Source organism: Enhydra lutris, unplaced genomic scaffold, assembly GCF_002288905.1.
Source record: "Enhydra lutris kenyoni isolate GAN:26980312 unplaced genomic scaffold, ASM228890v2 scaffoldscaffold56, whole genome shotgun sequence".
Classification (NCBI taxonomy): Eukaryota; Metazoa; Chordata; class Mammalia; order Carnivora; family Mustelidae; genus Enhydra; species Enhydra lutris.
The window spans coordinates 10582420-10600819 of NW_019154140.1; the positions used below are offsets into that span (position 1 = coordinate 10582420).

Here is an 18400-nt window from a genome sequence, read left to right on the forward strand (position 1 = left end):
CCATTGCCCCCAGCTCAAGCCCTGGCTGGAGAGTGGCAGTGGTGGGTGCACCTGGGGCCACGGAGGTGGCTGGGATGAAGAAGGGGTTCTGGCAAGACAAGGGCCTTTGAGGGTTGGAGGCAGAGGGCCCCTGAGGGAGGGGGCAGTGGGGCCAAGAAGGGCCTTATGGGGAGAAGAGAGGCCCCAGGTGAGAAGAGGGACAAGGAAATGGAAGATATTCTGGAGAGACAGATGCAGAAACGAGGAGCTCCATTCTGGGTGCTTCCATCCTCCCCAGGCCTCTTGGGGCTGTGCCCCTCTTGTCCCAACAGGGGTGTCCAGGAGGGGGCCAGGATTTGGACTCCTGAGGCCCAGTGGAATGCAGGTGAAGCTCTGACTTCCTTCCTGAGGGCATGGGGCCAAGCCGGTCCTCTCTGGATCGTAGCTAGCGCCCTGCACCCCACATGGGGCTGGCCCCCATGGCAGCTCCAAGAGGTTGGCCTTGGTGGATGGAATGTGCCACCAGGCCACCACTAGGAGGCACTTTTGTTTCATCTGACTAGAGTCAGCTTCTAGTGAGGAGGAAGGGAGAATGGGGCGCTGTTGCACAGCACTGAAAGGGACCCCCCAATGTTGGATGTTGCCCAGGTCTCCAAGCTCACGCCCAGGACCAAGCTTGGGTCCCTCTACTATTGGGGGCGAGTTTTGCTTAGTGAAATGTTCAGACAGCCTTCTCTGCAAGCCGGAGCCCACCTCCCAGTGAGGGTCGGGAATCTCCCCTCCCTTTCCTTATTTAATCCAGTGGCCTATTTCCTGGGCCTCAGGTAGCTCTCTGTGGGCTAGAGGTGGGCGGTCTCTTAGAATCTCTGTTTCTGCTGACTCCAGGCCAGAGCATTCTTATCAGTTTCAGAGCTTTGCATATTCATCAGCAAGGAGCTTAACTGGCTCTAGGACCAGGTCCAGAGTGACAGGGCTGCGGTGGGAACTGAGGCTGGGAGGCCCTGCTCTCCTGCCCCCTCCTTGCCTCTGTGTGGTTGTGCAGGCCTAGACTCCAGACTCTCACGGGCGGGGCCACAGTGCGGTCTTACTCACGGTTGCTGTTTCCTCAGCCTGGAACCCCCAGCAGGCTTTGTTCCCCTGAGTCCTGCTGCCCTTCGCCATCCAGTAGGCCTGCCCCTCCTCCTGGGGACCTTCCCGAAGCCCGGGACTAGGTGGGACCCTCAGTTACATTGGATTCACAGCAATCCTCCCATCAGTCATTCCCCGTTGTAGGTCTGTAAGCCCTGCGAGGTATGGATTGGGGCCAGGGCCCCATTTAACAAACAAACAAACAAACAGCTTGGTTGAGATAGAGTTCACATGCTATGTAATTTGGTCATTATTTTTTATTTTTATTCTTAAAAAGTTTTAAAACTTCTTTATTTTAGAAAGAGAGCAAGTGTGCCAGTATGGGGTGGGGTGGGGGAGAAACAGAGGGGGAAAGAATCTCAAGCAGATTCCCCGCTGAGGACAGAGTGGGCCTCCGGGCTCCACCCATGACCCTGAGATCATGGCCTGAGCTGCAACCAACAGTCAGATGCTTAACTAACTGAGCCACTCAGACACCCATATAATTTGCTCATTTAAAATGTACAGTTCGGGGGCTCCTGGGTGGCTCAGTTGGTTAACCAACTGCCTTTAGCTCAGGTCATGATCCTGTAGTTCCAGGATCGAGTCCCACATTGGGCTTCCTGCTCAGCAGGGAGTCTGCTTCTCCCTCTGACCCCCTCCATGCCCTCTCTCTCTCCTCCATTCTCTCTCAGATAAATAAATAAAATCTTTTTTAAAAAAGTAAAGTAAAATGTACAGTTTGGTGGTTCCTGTATATGCTTGGACATAGGCGACCATCACCATCGTCAAGTTTAGAATATTTTCACCACTTCAAATGGAAACTTTTACTGCCACCCCCCCCCATTCCGTCATCTCCCTCCAGCACTAAGTTACCACTAATTTGCTTTCTGCCTCTAGGGATTTCCCTATTCTGGAATTTCATAGGAATGGAATAATAGAATATGTGACCTTTGTGTCTGGCTTCTCTTACTTATCACAGTGTTCTTAAGGATCACCCATGTGGTACCATGTGTGAGTCCTTCATTCCTTTTCATGATGGAGTAGTAGTCCATTTGGGGCTCTATGACATTTTGATTTTCCACTCATCCATTGAGGGACACTGGGGTGGTTTCCACCTTCTGGCTGTTGTGTATGACGCTGCTCTGAGCATTCACATACAGGTTTTTGTGTGGACGCATGTTTTCATTTCTCCTGGCTGTATACCTAGCAGTGGAACGGCTGGGTCCTATGGCAGCTCTCTGTTTAACGTTTTGAGGAACCGGCAGAATGTTTTTCAAAGTGGCTGCAACGCTTCACACTCCTTACCGTGGGCTCTAGGTCCTGTGTCTGAGTAACTCTGCCTTGACTGGAGCTGTCTTGTTTGTCACTGTCCCTCGCCTCTGGGTGGCCGGACCCATGCCAGGTGCTTGATAAATACATAGTGAATGAATGAAAAGGTGAATGAATGGCACCCTTTCAGTTTATACTGCCCTCGACTTCCGCCCAGATGCTATCCTTACAACCTTCTCAGTGAACCTCGCTCTGACCCCCTTTCCGGGCATAATCATTAGTTGCCTTTTCTGGTTGCTCCCATATTCTCTGCCTCTCATTATCTATGACTCCTCTGGGAGGCCAAAAGTCCCTCTGGGGTTAAGAGAGGGTATTAGTCACCTCTGTATCACCAGGTTCTAATGCAGGGGTTGGCACAGAATAAATGCTCTGCATGGGACTGTGGGGAGAGGGAAGTTGTACCCCAACACACAGGAGCCACAAGGGGGGTTTGTCATGGGGAAGTGTTCTAGGGGATCAGTGAGGCAACAGGAAGGATTTGGGGCAGAACTGCTACTACCAAGGCTCATCTCCTGGCCTCAGGGCTCCCTAAGAGGGATGGGGGACTAGAAAGTTCTCCTCCCTGTCTGCACAGCTTTCCCCTGCGCCTGACCTATCCTGAGACTGGTCCAGGATGGGGAGGCAGAACATGGGGCTTGGAGGCTGCTAAGTACTGACATGATCGGGGCCCCACAGGATTTCTCTGGGACACGTGCAAGGGACCATGTGGTGAGGAGACCCATGTGTATAAGGCCATGGTTTTTAACATGGTGAGTGACTTGTTGTCTATCGGGGTGTGGTATGCAGGTCTTAAATGCAATTTGTATGGATCCACATTTATTCCACAGGCTGTTTGCAAATCATTCATATGTAGCTTTTCCATGTGGATGATGACCTTCATTTCCACTCCCCAGCCCGCCCAGCTCCCAGCTCCCAAAGGCTGCTCATTGGTTCCCCTCCAGCCTTCTTGTACCCTACGGAGCTGAGTGAATAATCTTGACTCCTGCAGCGCGTGAACGGTCAGTTTATTGGGAACAGACAAGACCAGAGGCTTATGGCAGAGATGGTGGCTCCCTGGGTGGGGTGGGGGGTTTCTGCAGGAGGTTGCATGAGGAGCCTCTGGGGAGATTGGGTCAGCACCACACATCCTTCCCTGCAACCCCTGAGCCAAAGCCTCCCAGTTTGGAGGTAGCCCCACATCACTGTAGCTGGGAAAACATGTTCACATCAGATCCAAAGCAAGAGGACCTAAAAGGAGGGGGAGCAGGACCAGAGCGAGGAGGGGGTGGGGAGGGCTATGTACAGAGGGTGGGGGAGGAGCTTGGTTCCATTGAGCAGATGATATCAGCTTGTGATTGTCTCTCCATCCAGGAAGTATTCCAAGTCCCTTTGCCTTTGTTTTGGTGTTTCCCCGTCAATGGGGCTCAGGAAAAAAGATGTATTTTCATAGTGTGAGCTCAGCACTTGAGTTGGTGAATTACTTCCCAAAGACCACCTCTGGATTCTGCGTGCCAATCAAGAGGACCTTTAACAGATCTCAAGTGATTCTGAAATGCTGGCCCTTGGCTTTGGAAATCAGAATAGTATTTTTGGAGTACCTCTTTTTGATCATTGCAATAGTGCATGTGTTAGCCAGATGTTAAAAGAAGTTCATTTTTCTTAGGTGCTTTGAGAGCCAGACGTAAGGGAGGTGGGGAACTTCAGGGGTTAGGAGTGGGATCCTGGCTTTGTGGGAAAACTTTCAGGGGATAATCCACAGAGCGGAACTTTGATGTGTTCCCCACCGAGGGCCTAGCTTGGGGTCCGCACATGGCTAAGTGAAAGGTGACCCATGGAGAGGCCTGAGGGGTGCCTCTCAGCAAAAAACCTGAGGGAAAGCTTTGGTCAATACAGGAAAGTGGGGTTTGGGAATATCCTTGTCTTCAGCCCTGGTCGGGGGACAACATCTAGGCTGGGGGTGGAGGGGTGCTGGCACCCTGTCCCTGGGCTTCCCGCCTCGGGGACCGGACTGTGCTAATACTTGTGGGAGGAGCTGCTCCCGGCCCCTAGCTTCATGCAGGAACTCCGCGTGCTCACACAGCTCAGCAGCCCCTGGGGCTCGCAGGGGACATAGACCTCACCAGTGCCCACGACGCTGCAGGCCCCGTTGGTCTTGAGGACACTGGTGCCCCCCGGGCAGTACTCGGTCCTCAGCACGGGGGTGCTGACCACACAGGGCTCGTAGAGGACCGCGCCTTTGGAGCTGCTCACGGCTGTGGAAACAGGGAGTGAGGCTCAGGGTCCCTTACTGTGTGGCTAGAAGGGCATGGCCCTCAAACCTCTCAGCCAGACCGTGTCCCCACCTGCTGCCGCTCACTGACAAGCATACCCCCATTCCAGCCACCCGCTTCCCACACTAGCCACAAAAAGTGCTTAGAAGCTCTCCTCTTTCCCCACAGCCTTGGTTTCTGCTTCATGCCCTCAGTTTCTACTTGTCTGAATCTGCTTTGAAACTGCTTTCTCCAGAAAGGCAGTCTCTTGTCATGAGAGTTCCCCGCAGCTTCCGGGGCCCCACAGCCCTGAGGCCCTGTTGCTTCTCTGCTCCTCACATAATTCTGACTTCCCCTCCATCTGACTGGGAGCTCCTGGCAGACAAAGCTCCTTCTTGGGGTGGGGGAAACATGCGGAAGTCTGGGCCAGGGTGCTGTGGTCTTGTCCTTGTCGGGTGGATCAGCCCCCACGACCCCAGAGCCCCAGGGGAGTACACAACTACTCACAGATATTCACGGGCCCGATGCCTTCGCACAACCTGGAGGAAGAGGAAAGAAGACACAGGGTAACTGCATCAGAGAGAACAAGCCCGATAAACACGGGGCACCCCTCCTCCTGCCCAGGCCGCTGCCCCCACCGCTGTGTTCAGGAGGAGGGCCTGAGGATTCTTGGCTCTTTGGGACTTTCCTTGACTGTGGGATGGGCCGTCGCAGTGCAGCCTCAGCAGTGACCAGAGGCCACCAGAGGCAGGTGAACTTACCCTTGGAGCATGGATGGCCCTGACCCACCTGTGTTCCTCGCCCTCCAGCAGCCGCCTGTAGGTGGCGATCTCGATGTCCAGGCCCAGCTTGGAGTTCATCACCTCCTGGTACTCCTTGAGCAGGCAGGCCATGTCCTGCTTGGCCTTCTGCAGGGCCTCCTCCAGCCCTACCAGTTTGCACTTGGCGTCACTGAGGGCCGCCTCACCCTGCTGCTCCGCCTGGGTCACCGCAGCCTCCAGCTTGCAACGCTGCGGGAGAGGGCACAGCAAGGCGTTACTGGAGTCCCCAGGAGCGCCAGGCTGACTCTCAGAAGAGCAGGGAGAACATGGTCATTGTGAGATGATAAAAAATACATATATGGATCTCTGCCCCCAGTTCCTGGCACAGAACTCCCAAATCCTTGTAATTTCACAAGTGATAAATAAAGAGCATTAGGAGCATCCTTTGATTTCATATTTGGTCTTTGACCCTGGGTTCTGACACAGAGTTCTCTGATCCCTTGGGACTCCTGGATGGTAGCAGTGTCTTTTGTTCTAATGAGGTGACTCTGGCTGAGTCTCCAATGGCTTCTGGATGAGGGCTGCTCGCCAGAAGGACCAAGTCATGACTAGAAGCTTGGGGTTTTCAGCCCCACCCCCTATTCCCGGAGAGAGGGGAGGGGCTGGAAATGGACTTAATCATTGATCATGCCCAGGAGAGGAGGTCTCTATAAAATCCCAAAGTCTGGGGTTTGCACAGCTTTCAGGTTGGTGAGCACGCAGAGGTGGTGGGACGCTCACATGCCCAGAGCGTGGCATAGAAGCTCCATGATCTTCCTGCCTACCCTGCCCTGTGCATCTCTTCCAACTTGGTGTTCATCTGTGTTCTTTATCATTGCCTTTTATAACAAACTGCTAAACAGTAAGTAAGCTGTTTCCTGAGTTCCGTGAGCCATTCTAGTGAATTAATCGTACCTGAAGAGGGGATCACGGGAACCTCCGATGTATAGCTGAGGGGTCACAACCTGGACTTGCGGTCGGCATGTGAAGTAGGGGCAGTGAGGTGGGACCCTTACTCAGTGGGATCTGACCCTCTCTCCAGGTAGATAGTGTCTGAGTTGAGCTGAACCGTAGGACACCAGCTGGGGTGGTATAATTGCCTGGGTGGGCAGCTTTGTGAGTGTGGGAGGAAGGTGACACTCATGGGAACACATAGGAGGAGGGAGATTTCCTTCACAGTCATGGGACCATGCCAGATTCAAAGCTGCTGAACCTTTCAGCCCAGGGTTGTGACATCTGTTTCTTCCTGAGATGTCGGACCAACTTCTGTCTATAACAGCTCAAGGAGGTTTGAGCGATTTCTTTGGGGGCTCATAGATTGGAAGCGTCTGGCTGGTCTTCATCAGCCTGGGAGAACAGAGTGGGTCTGCATTTATGGACTCCTGGGAGTCGTCTGGAATTTCAGGATCACAGGACTGGAGTCTTTGGGTCCAAAGGAACCATGTCAACCATGTCAACCATCGTTTCTGTGCCCCCATTGAGGGGGGTACCCTTGCTATTTCATCTATGACCAAAGGTGACCTAGTGTCTGTCGGGACCTTGCTGTTTCCTTAGGTTGCTCCCGCTGTTGGTCAGCGTTTTTAGAAAGGGTTTGTTCCCTCGTAAGCAAGGGGCACAAGTTCATTCCCACTTCCAAGTGCTCCCAGGGAGAATGGACCCACCCCCAGGACCAGTTGTTGAGGAGCCTGTGATGGGGCCTCAGGACCATGGCTTTCTCGTCTCACCTGGGCTTTCACGTTCTCAATTTCTTGCTGAAGCCGCTGAATCAGCTTGTTCATTTCCAGGATCTCGTTCTTGCGGTTGCGGAGGTTGTCACAGTGGTTCCCAGCTGTCAGCCGCAGCTCCTCATACTGCCAGGACCGGGACAGGGAGGTCAGAGCCCTGGGTTCAGGCACCTGCACCACGGTGCCTCGCCACCCCTGTTCTCACCGTCCAGGGTCTCTCCTCCAATGGTTTCCTAGCTCAGGGCTCTCTGGGTTCTTATGCTTGTTCTACTCTCCATCCCCTTTCCATTTCTTGTCAATTTTGGGGTCTTTTTCTGGGCTGCTTCTTATTTCCTTCCCCAACCCTAAAACTTCAGGCTTATTAAATGCTCCTCTAAGCTCTCCTTTTCTCTGTTTAGCTGTTCTGTGGCTCATCTTTTTCTCCCAAGCCCAGAGCCCCAGGGTCTCTGGAGGGCTCCTTCCCCTTTGGAGTTCCCTCCAGATCTTAGAAGGGGTTTCTGTGCTCAGTCTGGGATGCCGGACAGATCTGGGAGTAAGGACAGACCATGTCTACCTCACTAGGGTGAGTACCTTCGTACATTCTCCTTCAAAACAATAGAAAACAATATGCAATGCTGCTTCCTACTTTGACTTAACATTTTTAAAAAAAACTTTGCTACCTTTGCAGCTCCAAATTCAATTTCTGAATAACGTTTTATTAATTTACATCTATAGATTAAAACAAGTAGCTAACTTTAGATTTTCCACATAGAGAAGGCAAAACAAGTGATAAGAAAATCATTCTCTTTGGCTCTTTTGTTGTTTGGCTGTTGTGACAAAGCCTGCAGTTGCCTTAGCAATACACACTCTCCTCGTCTTCCAACAGAACTCTGCTTTTATTTGGGGTGGCAGTGAGCCCAGATAAGAGAATATTTATTGGACTTTTCATTAATGAGATCTATGGGTAACACTCCAGGAAAGCTGTTTAAAGTGGGGGATGACCCAGTTGGCATGTTTCTTTTGCCCTGTGTTCTTCCTGCTTGGAATGAACATGTGAGATCAGTGATAAGGCAGCCTTATTGGGCCATGAGGCAACCGTGAGGATTACTGCAATTTTAAGGATAGCAGAACAGAAAGCGAGAAGAAGCCTGTGTCCCTGATGGGAACATAGAACCCCCGTATCATCTGTGGGCAGTCTGTTTCTGTAACCTCTTTGAGGACAGGGATGGTGTGACTCTTAGTACCCTCACGGTGCCACACATTTCAATAAGATCGTCCTTCCCTGGCGACCCTATTCAAAATCTCATTCCCACAACACTCCCTGCACTTCATGCTGATCGATTTTATTCAAAGCACACATCACCATCTAGCGTACCCCAAGATTACTGATTCAATACCTTGTGTATCGTCCGCCCCTCCCCCACCCTGCCTCTAGAATGAAAGTGACTGGAAGGCGGGGTTTGCTGTCTATTCTGTCTCCTGCTGGAATCCAGCAACTAGAACAGTGTTTGGAGTGTGATGGATGCTCAATAAACAGTCGTTGGATGAATAAATGACTGAGTGAATGAATGCATGGTGCCTTTCACAGACAGGACCGGTGAGACAGAGATGATAATATTTGCAAAATCAAATTGCCCTTGGGGGTATCCATCTCTGTCCCAGCAAGCCCCTAATTGCCTAAGTCTGGGGCCGCCTTAATGACCGCTCCTGCCCTGCCATTAGTGCCCACTGCACCATTAGCCTCCTTCACGCCTTGAAGCCCAGGGCCCTCTTTGCAGTCATTGGCAATTAGTGCTTCTCGAGCGAAGCCTAAAGGAATACTTCCAGTGTCTGTGCGTGGGTAAAGGTGGGAAGCCCCAGCACCCTGATGACAGGCTTGGGCTGTCCGTGGGGTCCCCTCCCACATGCTCTGCAGGGACCTGGCAGAAACAACAGGACCTCAGGGTTTACAGGGTTCCCTGTGATTGTGGTGTGACACAGCCCTTGTTATCATCTCACTCAGTCCCTAGGGGAGGCGGGTCTGGGGTCCCAGCCAGGCCCTGCCCAGGTCCTCACCCGGCTCTGGTACCAGGCCTCGGCTTCAGCTTTGCTGCGGCTGGCAATGTCGTCATACTGGGCCTTGATCTCAGCAATGATGCCATCCACATCCAGCTCCCGGCTGTTGTCCATCTTCACAATGACGGAGGTCTCAGAGATCTGAGACTGGAGCAGGCAGATCTCCTGGGTGGGGGGCACGTGGGAATGCGTGAGCATTTTGAGGACCAAAGTGGAGGAGTGGAGGACGGAAACAGCTCTGACTTTCCCATAGCAGATTTGCATAGGAGTTTGCATAGCTGTCCTGAGTCTTCCATCACCAACCTGTTCTTCATCCCCCCACTAGTTGCACAGACTCAAGAGCCAACGTCTGGGCCCTCTGACTTCTGGGAGTCTCACTGCCTGAGAATTTCTTCCCATGCTCACTTTTGAGTCAGCTTGCCCTGGACCATACCCGCCAGTGGAAGCCCTCCCGCTCCATCGTGCCCATGGAACTGGCCCCTGACCGAGCATCTGTGGGCAGTGGGGCTGTAGGTACCTCCTCATACAGGCCTTTCAGGAAGTCGATCTCCTGGACCAGAGCCTCCACGTTGGTCTCCAGGTCAGCCTTCATCAGGAAGGCTGTGTCCACATCCTGCGGCCAGAGCAGGGACAACCATAATCTGGGGCCCAGGGAACAGGTGAGGCCACCCTCTCCTCTCATTGGGTCCCCTCCCAGGCAAGCTGGTGGCAGCTGAGGGACCTAGGTGTAGGCGCATGTGGAGGTGAAAAGGTGACAAAGCCAAGGATGGAGGGGAGGGGCCCCAACCCCAGGACCACATGCCTGGGCCTGGCACCCTGATGGGGAAGGATCTGTTGGAGTAGGTTTTGAAGGATCCTTGAGTGCAGGTTCTCAGAGCCCGCTGTGTGGTGCACAGGCCATAGAATACCTTGGTGTTTATCTGAGAAACCATCGCTCTTGTTTTCCTCTTTTGTGTCAGAGTCAGAGTTTTTGTTTGGTCTTCAGTTTGGCATTAGCTCTACCTCCAACTTCTCGGGCAGGTGTAGACACAACCCTAACCAGGTCAGGCCCACATGCGTTGGGAGGTGGAGGCCAGGTCAATCACTGCCCTTCTGCAAGAAGTGGGGGAAGGTTGGCTTTCCTCTTTCCCAGGGTCGGTGAGGTTGGCCCTGGGATCCGAGAGGCCCTGTCGGGGGTGGGTGGGCTGCAGACACATTTGGACCTGGTCAGTGTCTGAGTGTGGTGAGGCCACCTGGGCCAACTCGGGGGGCCTTCTCTCTCCCTGTGCCCTCCCTCACCTTCTTCAAGGCAACAAACTCATTCTCAGCACAGGGCCGAAGGGAGAGCTCCTCTTCATACCTAGTGGATGGGCAGGAAGAAATATTTTAGTCTGGCCTGGGGGTTCAGAAGTGGCCCAAGGGAGGGAGACTGGGGAGCAAACCTGCCTCTCAGTAACTTAATGCCCTAAGGAGTCGCCAGGCCCAGTCCTCATCATCATCAGACACCTGTAGCTCCTCTGACCACTCAGGACAAACGATTGTCATCCTAGCCTCTCATTAGCCACTGTACGTGTTGACCTCCCTCCCCACCCCAGGTAGCCCATTCCTGTGATTATCATCTTCTGGGAAGTCCTTCTCCAGGCCACCTCCTTTCCTTGTTGCTGCTAAGGAAGCCCACGTCATGCAGTTGCTTCCTCTGGGAAGGTGGTAAAGAGTTGGCTGCCTTCTCTGAGTTGTTCTCAGTTTTGGCTGCAAACACTGGAACCTCAGCCTGCCCCTTGCCCTCCCCGCCAGGAGAGGTCCAAGCCTGGCCTCTATTTGCCGAGGTAGCAATTACCCACTTCACCAGAGCTGTAGAGACAGCCTGGCCACCTCCAGGCTTCGAAGGAGCTCCCCGCCCACTCCCTGTCCCTCTGGGCAATGGAATCAGGGCCAGGGGGTCCAGTCTGGCGGGGATGACTCAGTCTGATGAGTGCTATTGATCCATTAATAGCCTCTCTGCGCTTCCTGACGCCCATCCTTCCTTATTCCAGCAGACCTCGGCCTCAGCATGGGCCCTGGGAGCTGGAGACTTCTGCCTGGGCGGGAATCCCAGCTCGGGCAGGTGCTAGTCTTGGGACTTTGGGGAAGGGTCCGGGGTGGGGGACTTTTCTGTGTCTCAGCTTCATTGTGTACAGAATGAGAATGACACTGGTCCAGCCTCATGTAGCTGCAGTGAGCTAACACATGCCACAGGTAGCGTCCGCCAAGCACTGGGCCTCTGGCATGGAGCAGAGGCTTCATAAGTATCGGCTGCTACTATCAAAACAGCATTTAGTCTCATCCTTCTACCCCCACTTGCCCAATCCAAAGTCCTCATCATGAGCTGCAAACCATGTGTCCTGCCCACCTTGTATGTTACCCACCAAGAAAGGCACTGTTCTGGTCGAGAGGGCTAGGCTCACTACATCTCACCTGTTGTGGTCTGCTGGAGTGGTCCTCTCTGACTTGGCATACTCTGGCCCTTCCTGTCCCCTGCTCCCACCCCTTCCCTTTCCCTGGAATCTACTCTAGACTCCCCTTTTGTAAGGCCCAACTAGAATGAAACTTCATCATGGCCCTGAGCAAAATGACACCTCCTCCAGGAAGCCTTCCTGGGCCCTGTCTGTGCCCTCACTGTCCTGGCATTCCTTTCTGCTTCTGCCCCGTACCCCATCGTAGCTGTTGGCTGGTGTGCGTGGAGGTCTGTGCAGGACTGGGGCATTAGGAGGGCGGGAGCCAGCTTGGCACAGTGTCTGGTATCAGGAAGGCATAGGACTGACCCCTGCAGCATGAGTGACCACCATGTGGCTCTATTCCACTGATGCACATCCCTTAGGGACTGTGGCTCTGAGCCTACTTGTACTGCTGCTTGTCAGTGGAAATGTGTCTCTCTCAACCCTCACCCACCAACATGTGCTCCCATGGGGCCCTGGACCAGAGACACCCACCTAGGACCTGTGAGGCAATGTATCCTGGCCTCAAGCTTCTTATAGGCGCTAGACCTAGTAGCCAGCAAGCTCCTAGTTAACATCTGTTTTGGCTCCCTTCTCCTGGGAGGCAGACTGGGAGCTTCCCTTGGAGAGGGCAAGTCTAGCAGGCTACCTGACCTTAACCACAAGCGCTGGGGACGTAGAGCCCTGCTCGTGGGGAGGGGGATGGCTTCCAGCTGTGGACTCTGAGGTTGAGGTCCGGGATCTGAGCATCGGGGAGTGAGAGAAAAGCGCGGGCCAGGTTAGCTTGGATGCAGTCCCAGGAGGTGCCAAGAGGGGTGTATCAGGAGGAAGGGACAGTGGGAGGAAAAGCACGGAGGGAAGAAGGTTTGGACTCCTGTTTGGGGAATAAGATATGGTTCCGGATCTGAACGGGGATTGCTAGAAGCTACAGCAGACCAGGTGGCCAAGCAGAGCCCTGGAGGGCGGGGAATGGCAGGAGAAAGAGCTAGTATTGCAGGGACATGGACAGGGCCTTATTGAGGGAGGGCGGCAGGAAGGGAGGTGAAGATCAATACACGATTTCAGAGCTTCTGGCGTGTGCCCAACGGGCAGTGTCCTAGCTGCTCTCTTGTGTTACCCCACCACACTGTTGCTGCTACCTGATCGACGAAGCTGGAGGCCTCCCACTGTAGAGATGGGGAAACTGAGGCCCAGGTTGTTGATGGAGCTTGCTCCAGGCTCCCTGGTGGGCTGAAAGTAGGCCACACTCACTTTTTCTTGTAGCTTTCCAGCACGTCCTGGAGGCTGCAGAGCTCGGACTCCAGCCTGGCCCGGTCCCCTGCCACGCAGTCCAGCTGCCGCCGAAGGGCAGAGATGTAGGCCTGGAAGATGGGCTCGATGTTGCTCTGACAGCACCTTTGCTGCTGCATGAAGTTCCACTTGGTCTCCAGCAGCTTGTTCTTCTGCTCCAGGAACCGCACCTGCCATCCAGATCAGGGAGTCACCGAGAGCAGGGAGCCCAGGGACCATAACAGGTGATGGGCTGGGTGGCCAATGGAATCAGCGTGTGCTCTTAATCCCAACACATTGCTGTCAATGTGCTAAAGTTTTCAGGTAAGTCTCCCTGCGTAGACTGGCCTGGGAGGATTTGTCTCCATGAATCCCCTGCCTGGGGGAGCTTTTATAAGACCCCCACTTACTCCCATAGGGGTCGCACGTTGTCATGGGAGGAGTAGTGTCCCGAGAGGTCTGGGACAGGTCCCCCTCCCAGCCCTGCCTGTCGGCCTCCCACGAGCCTTGCAACCTCGGCCAACACATCCTGTCCCTTCAAGCCTCTCGGCTTCCTAAGGTTTGTATTGTGCATGGGAAGCTCTTCAGGATTCTTCATATTAATGCAAGTGGGTGACGTGATGCCTGGGAGTTCAGGTTTTCTCTGGTCCCAGCCTGGGGGCATTCAGGGGAGGTCAGATCAAAAGCGTGGTCCTGAGACTCTAAGCTCTCTCCCCTGACTCTGATGCACCCTGCGAGGCTGTGTCCAAAAAACATCCCCATCATGGGAACATGGAGAGCTCCCGGCTGGCTTTTCCGTTTTGGTGACTTAGGAACCGAGAAGAGGAGAAGCTCAGTGAGCTGATCACGGCCACCCCTCTTAGCCATCGGCAGAGGAAACCAGCATCCCATCCTTGAAAGAAATCTGCAGAGGGAGAAACGTTGCCCTATTTCCGGGCAACGGCCGCATAACCAAGAGGCTCCCAGCCTCACGAAGGTGGTGTGATGTTGTGGAAAGTCAGAGCCCAGAACTTAACGAGCTTTAAAAATAAAACTGTAAGTGGAACAGTTCCCATTTACTGAAATGAGTTTCTTTTTGGAGCCCTTTTACGTATCTTACTTCTTTTGACTCCCCACCACCAAAGCCCCCTTCCCCACCAGGTAGCAAAAGCCCCGAGGCTGAGAAGTGAGACGTTTGCACAGGACCTCAGGGGAGCAGCCAGGACTGGAGCCAACACCAGGGCCCAGGCCTCCTGACTTCTGACTCTGGATTCTTTGCCCTATAGCCAGGGGTCAGCAAAAACACTGGCTCAGCCCCTGATCCCAAGAGCCTCCCTGGGGTGTGGAAACAGATGCAAAGGCAGCTGCTTGGGTTCCCAACTGGCCTTTCGAAGGCTGCACACCACCCTTCCCTGTAGCCTTTCGGAGCTGGGGTTTTGGTGACAGCGACTGTGTGCTCCCTGTGCTGACTGCTCTACCTTCTCCTTACACCAGGCCTCCTCCAGGGGCAAATCTGGGGTTGCAGTGCTCATCCCTGCCTCCAGGCCCAATGCTCTCACCCCAGCTCAGGCCCTCAGAAGGCGACTCTGTTGTCAAAGCCTCCTCTGCCTCATTGGTTTTTCTTTTCAGTAGCTATCATTGCTTTGGAAGTTCCTTTTAGAGTCTGACCTCACACAGCCCTGGTGATTTTCTCAGCTAATATTCAAAGGGAGATGACAAGAGAGTGAAAAAAGAATGAGCAGGAAGAAATGTCTAGCACTGAGCTGGATCTAAGCAGCTTTCTACGATTTGGGGGCGTCATCCACCGCGGCCTCTCAGCTGCCAACTTCTCCTTGGCCCTGATGCAAAGTGCTCTCTGTGTCTCCCAGCCCCAAGCATGGTTCCTCCCTGTTACCTTGTTGATGAAGGATGCAAAGCGGTTGTTCAGGCACTTAATTTGCTCCTTCTCATCCCTCTTCACCCTTTGCACAGCCGGGTCGATCTCCAGCTCGAGCGGGACCAGCAGGCTCTCATTGATGGTGACAGGGGCGATGCAGGGCGAGGACCCACAGGGGGCCCCCACTCGGTACCCAAAGCCGGGCAGGCCACACCTGGAGGCCACCCGGGGCCTCCCGAAGCCCACGTTGCACAGGCTCCGGGAGCCCAGGCAGCCCAGGGCGCGGAGGGCCCCCCCACCCCCGGACCGGCACGGCCCCTTGCTCACGGCATAGTGGGTGACCATCCGGGGGAGGACAGCTGAGCAGGAGCTGAAGCTCCGACCACCGCATCGGGAGCCCAGCTGGAAGGAGCGACACGACATGGTGGGAGAGACGCAGAGAGGCGGCTGACGGGGACAGCGGGAGGACCGAGTTATCAAGCCAGCCCAGCTTCTCCACCTTTTATCTCGTTGGGGATGGAGGGCCAGGCAGAGTAAAACCCCAAATCACCATTAACAGGTTTATAAGCTTGGTCTATTGGCAGCTGCTAAGTACCAAGGTGGATAATTAGGGTAGCAAAGAGCAAAGGGTGGGAGCCAATGGGCAGTGCTGCTGTCCTCTTTCCTCGTTTATGGGGGCAATGAAAGCGGCCAGCCAGACAGACGTTTGGCATATTGGGTGGCTCAGCCTCAAGGAAAGGGAGATTTAGGACTTTATGCCATTTTGCGGTGAGGAGAGAGTCATGAGTTACACACCCTGGTTGCCCAAGACTAGAGGCCAAATTAATTATGCTTGGGGATGCTCTTTTCCCCCAAAGCTGCTTTTCTGAAGATGTGCCAGATCCAAGGGCCCTCCGTAGGCTCCTAGGTGTTTCTAGAAGCTCCCTGGGAGGGAGGATTTTGAGGTGGGAGAGGCCCCACAAGCAGGTTGGGACCTGCCCCTCCTCAGGCCAGGTGGGAGCCGGCTCTGGCTCAGTACCTCTGGGGCTCCCGACACGGACTCTTGTCTCTGGGGCCCGTTTAGCCCAAAAATGCCTGCAGAGGACTCAAGAGGAGGGGGAGGAAGAGATGTTCTCCCCAGGACCCCTTGGCCCCCCAAAGATGCGCTGATGATAGCCATTAGGTTGACATTATTTTGTCACTAGCTTTTTGCCTTTTGTCCCTACCCAATCCCCAGCCTCCCCAAGGTAGACAGAGCCTGCTCTAACCTGAGGACATTTCCAGGGACTGTTGTTGCCCTTAGGAATTGCTCAGATGGATGCGGGACACCAGCTTTCTCCCCAGCACCCAGGTCATAGCTCTTTGGAGATGCCTGAAGTGCCTCCGCCCCTAATTCTCTTCCCTCTCCCTTTCCATCAGTTCCCTCCATGAGACCTCTGCTGTCGCTGACTGTCTTTCCCTGCCATACTGCTTTTTTCCAGGTCACAATTAAGCCAAAATAATAATAATAATAATAATAATATTAGTATTTATTGGGCGTTTACTGAGTGCTGGGACCACCTCAAGCTCTACACCCACGTTCTCATTTAATTGCCTGACGGCACCATGATGTAGTTTCTGTTTTATAGATGAGAGTGATTAAGTAAATAACCTGAACCACACAGCGCATCCGTGGTAGACTGGGGTTCGGTCCTATTCTTTCTGTCAGCACCATGCTCTGCCGCTCTGGTGGAGAGAAGCCTGGTTGAGACTGTGAGTCTCCCGCCAATATGCATTATGTCTTCTCCGTTCCACCTGAAGATTAGGAGCCTGGAGCTCTATAGTTTTGGTCTAACTGTGCTATTTCACTGTCCCCTTCTTCCTAGTCTTGACTTTGGGTCCTAAAATGCTGGGGAGGGAAATTGAGGTTTGGGGAGGTCAGGGGTGTTGCAGAAGGCCAAGGGCAATGGTGGTAGGCAGAGGTGAGGTGGGGTGGGTCTTGTTGCATGATGGCAGGAGAGGGGGATTCCCATTCTGCCCTGGGGTAAGCGTCACAGAAGTTGGCCCAGGAGATGGTGTGAGAGTGGATAGTGACACTAAGAAACCAGACCGGAGAGCAGTCCCCCACCACTCCAAGGCCAGAGCGTGGTGCAGTGACATGTTGGGTCCCCGGGAGCCCGGGACCAGAGCTGGGGATCGGAGAGTAGGGGATTGTTGTCTGGATCTGTTGAAGGCAGAAGGCACCTACTCCCAGAAAACACTGGTTCCAAGGCTGCTCTCTGAATGTGAGATAAGACACAGACTCTACCAAGACCTAAAGAGCTCAGTGATACTTTATTGAAGCGGTTTCAGGAACTAGGCAGGCATGGGAAGTAGGCAGTTTGGGAAGGTTTGAGATAATCAGAGCAGGGTGACTTTTTTTCTGGCTTCATATCTCTCCTGGCTTCATGTCCACAGCTGACAGCCAGGCCCGGCTTGCCTTTGGAATTCATTTTGGTCTTGAGTGCATGGCGGGTGTTTTGAGAGCTCCCAGATCCTCAAGTAGGGAAACCACTCTGTGAAGGCAGGTCTTAGAAAGATCTCTGGGCCTATGCAGCTCCCCTCTTCCACCGCTCCTCTACCTCTGCTTCCTTCACGGGCCGAGCAAGCATCCTCTGAGAGCGAGCAAAGATGTCAGAGGAAGGACTGTCTCTCTCCCGAGTCTGCCCTCTTAGGCCTTCCCTGTGGGCATAGGGTTTGGTGGACTACCTTGAGAGTGCAGTTCTAGCCAGGCCTGGGGCACAGGCAAATCCACACCGTAGACATGTCACAGACAGGGAGATGGAAAAAGAAAGGTCAGGGGAGAGGGAACAGGGGTTATATTGCCAAATGGATGAGTGGGAGGGGAAGAAAAGAGAGTAATAAAGGAGCAGAGGGGAGGGATGAAGAGAGGAGACACACAGGGTTGCGGAGGAGGAGCAGAACAAGGAGGGAGGTAGAAAGAGCAAGGTAAGAAGGAAAGAGAACTTTCCAGAGAAGAGATATGGCTACCACAGAGCAAGGAGAAAGGAGCGAGGAGAAAGTCTCCTGAATCCTTCTGTGGGAGGATTCTCCCAGGGCCATTCTAACACAGGCTGACTGGGTTCCTTTTCCCGGTCATCTGCTGCCCGGCTACCTTCCCACACCCGGGTTAGCCTGCCTCCCTCCCACTCAGCAGTAGGGCGGTTCTGCGTGGGATGCTAATTCTAATAGTGGCCTAAATGAGGCAGAATTGAAAGGAATTCGGCTATGAACTATCACGGAGTGTAGCCCCAGGCCATGGAGAACTTTTGCCTTCTTGATAAAAATCATTCTATTCTAGTATGAATAATTGAGTTGGTCATATTTCAAAGGGTGTTGATTCCTTATTCCAATATTCTGATGGTGGGAGAGTGGTCAGGGGAAGTGGCTGGGGGCCCAGCAAGGGACAAGACGGGAGGAAGTGAGGACACAACATCCTGCTTAGATTTGCAGACTTCCCTGGTTGGAGGGGCTTGCAGGAAAGGATCTTGTTTGCGGCGAGAGAGCACATGCGTGGGAACTCTAGTCTATACTACACGCAACCTCTTTGGGGGCACCAAGGTCAATTCTAAGCTCCTTCCTCCCCCATAAAGGACTTTGGATGGCATGGATCTGGCTCTGG

The 18400-nt window shown here is 53.7% G+C and overlaps 1 protein-coding gene across 1 annotated transcript; it reads right to left on the reverse strand.

Annotated features, from left to right (window-relative positions):
- Positions 1-4410: 4410 nt before the first annotated feature.
- LOC111157820 (keratin 82) lies at positions 4411-15204 on the reverse strand. Its single transcript, XM_022519485.1, has 9 exons — positions 14800-15204; positions 12909-13117; positions 10483-10543; positions 9722-9817; positions 9205-9369; positions 7171-7296; positions 5436-5656; positions 5154-5185; positions 4411-4649 (listed from the first exon to the last, which is right to left on the reverse strand). The coding sequence occupies exons 1-9, from the start codon at positions 15202-15204 to the stop codon at positions 4411-4413; spliced, it is 1554 nt and encodes a 517-aa protein (XP_022375193.1).
- Between the last annotated feature and the right edge of the window lie 3196 nt (positions 15205-18400).

Coding starts and splice junctions, on each gene's coding strand:
- LOC111157820 (XM_022519485.1), bottom strand. CDS start 15,204: ATGTCGTGTCGCTCCTTCCAGCTGGGCTCCCGATGCGGTGGTCGGAGC. Junction 5,657..7,170: donor TTGAGAACGTGAAAGCCCAG/GTGAGACGAGAA, acceptor CCTCTCCCGCAG/CGTTGCAAGCTGGAGGCTGC. Junction 5,186..5,435: donor CTGGAGGGCGAGGAACACAG/GTGGGTCAGGGC, acceptor CTCTTCCTCCAG/GTTGTGCGAAGGCATCGGGC.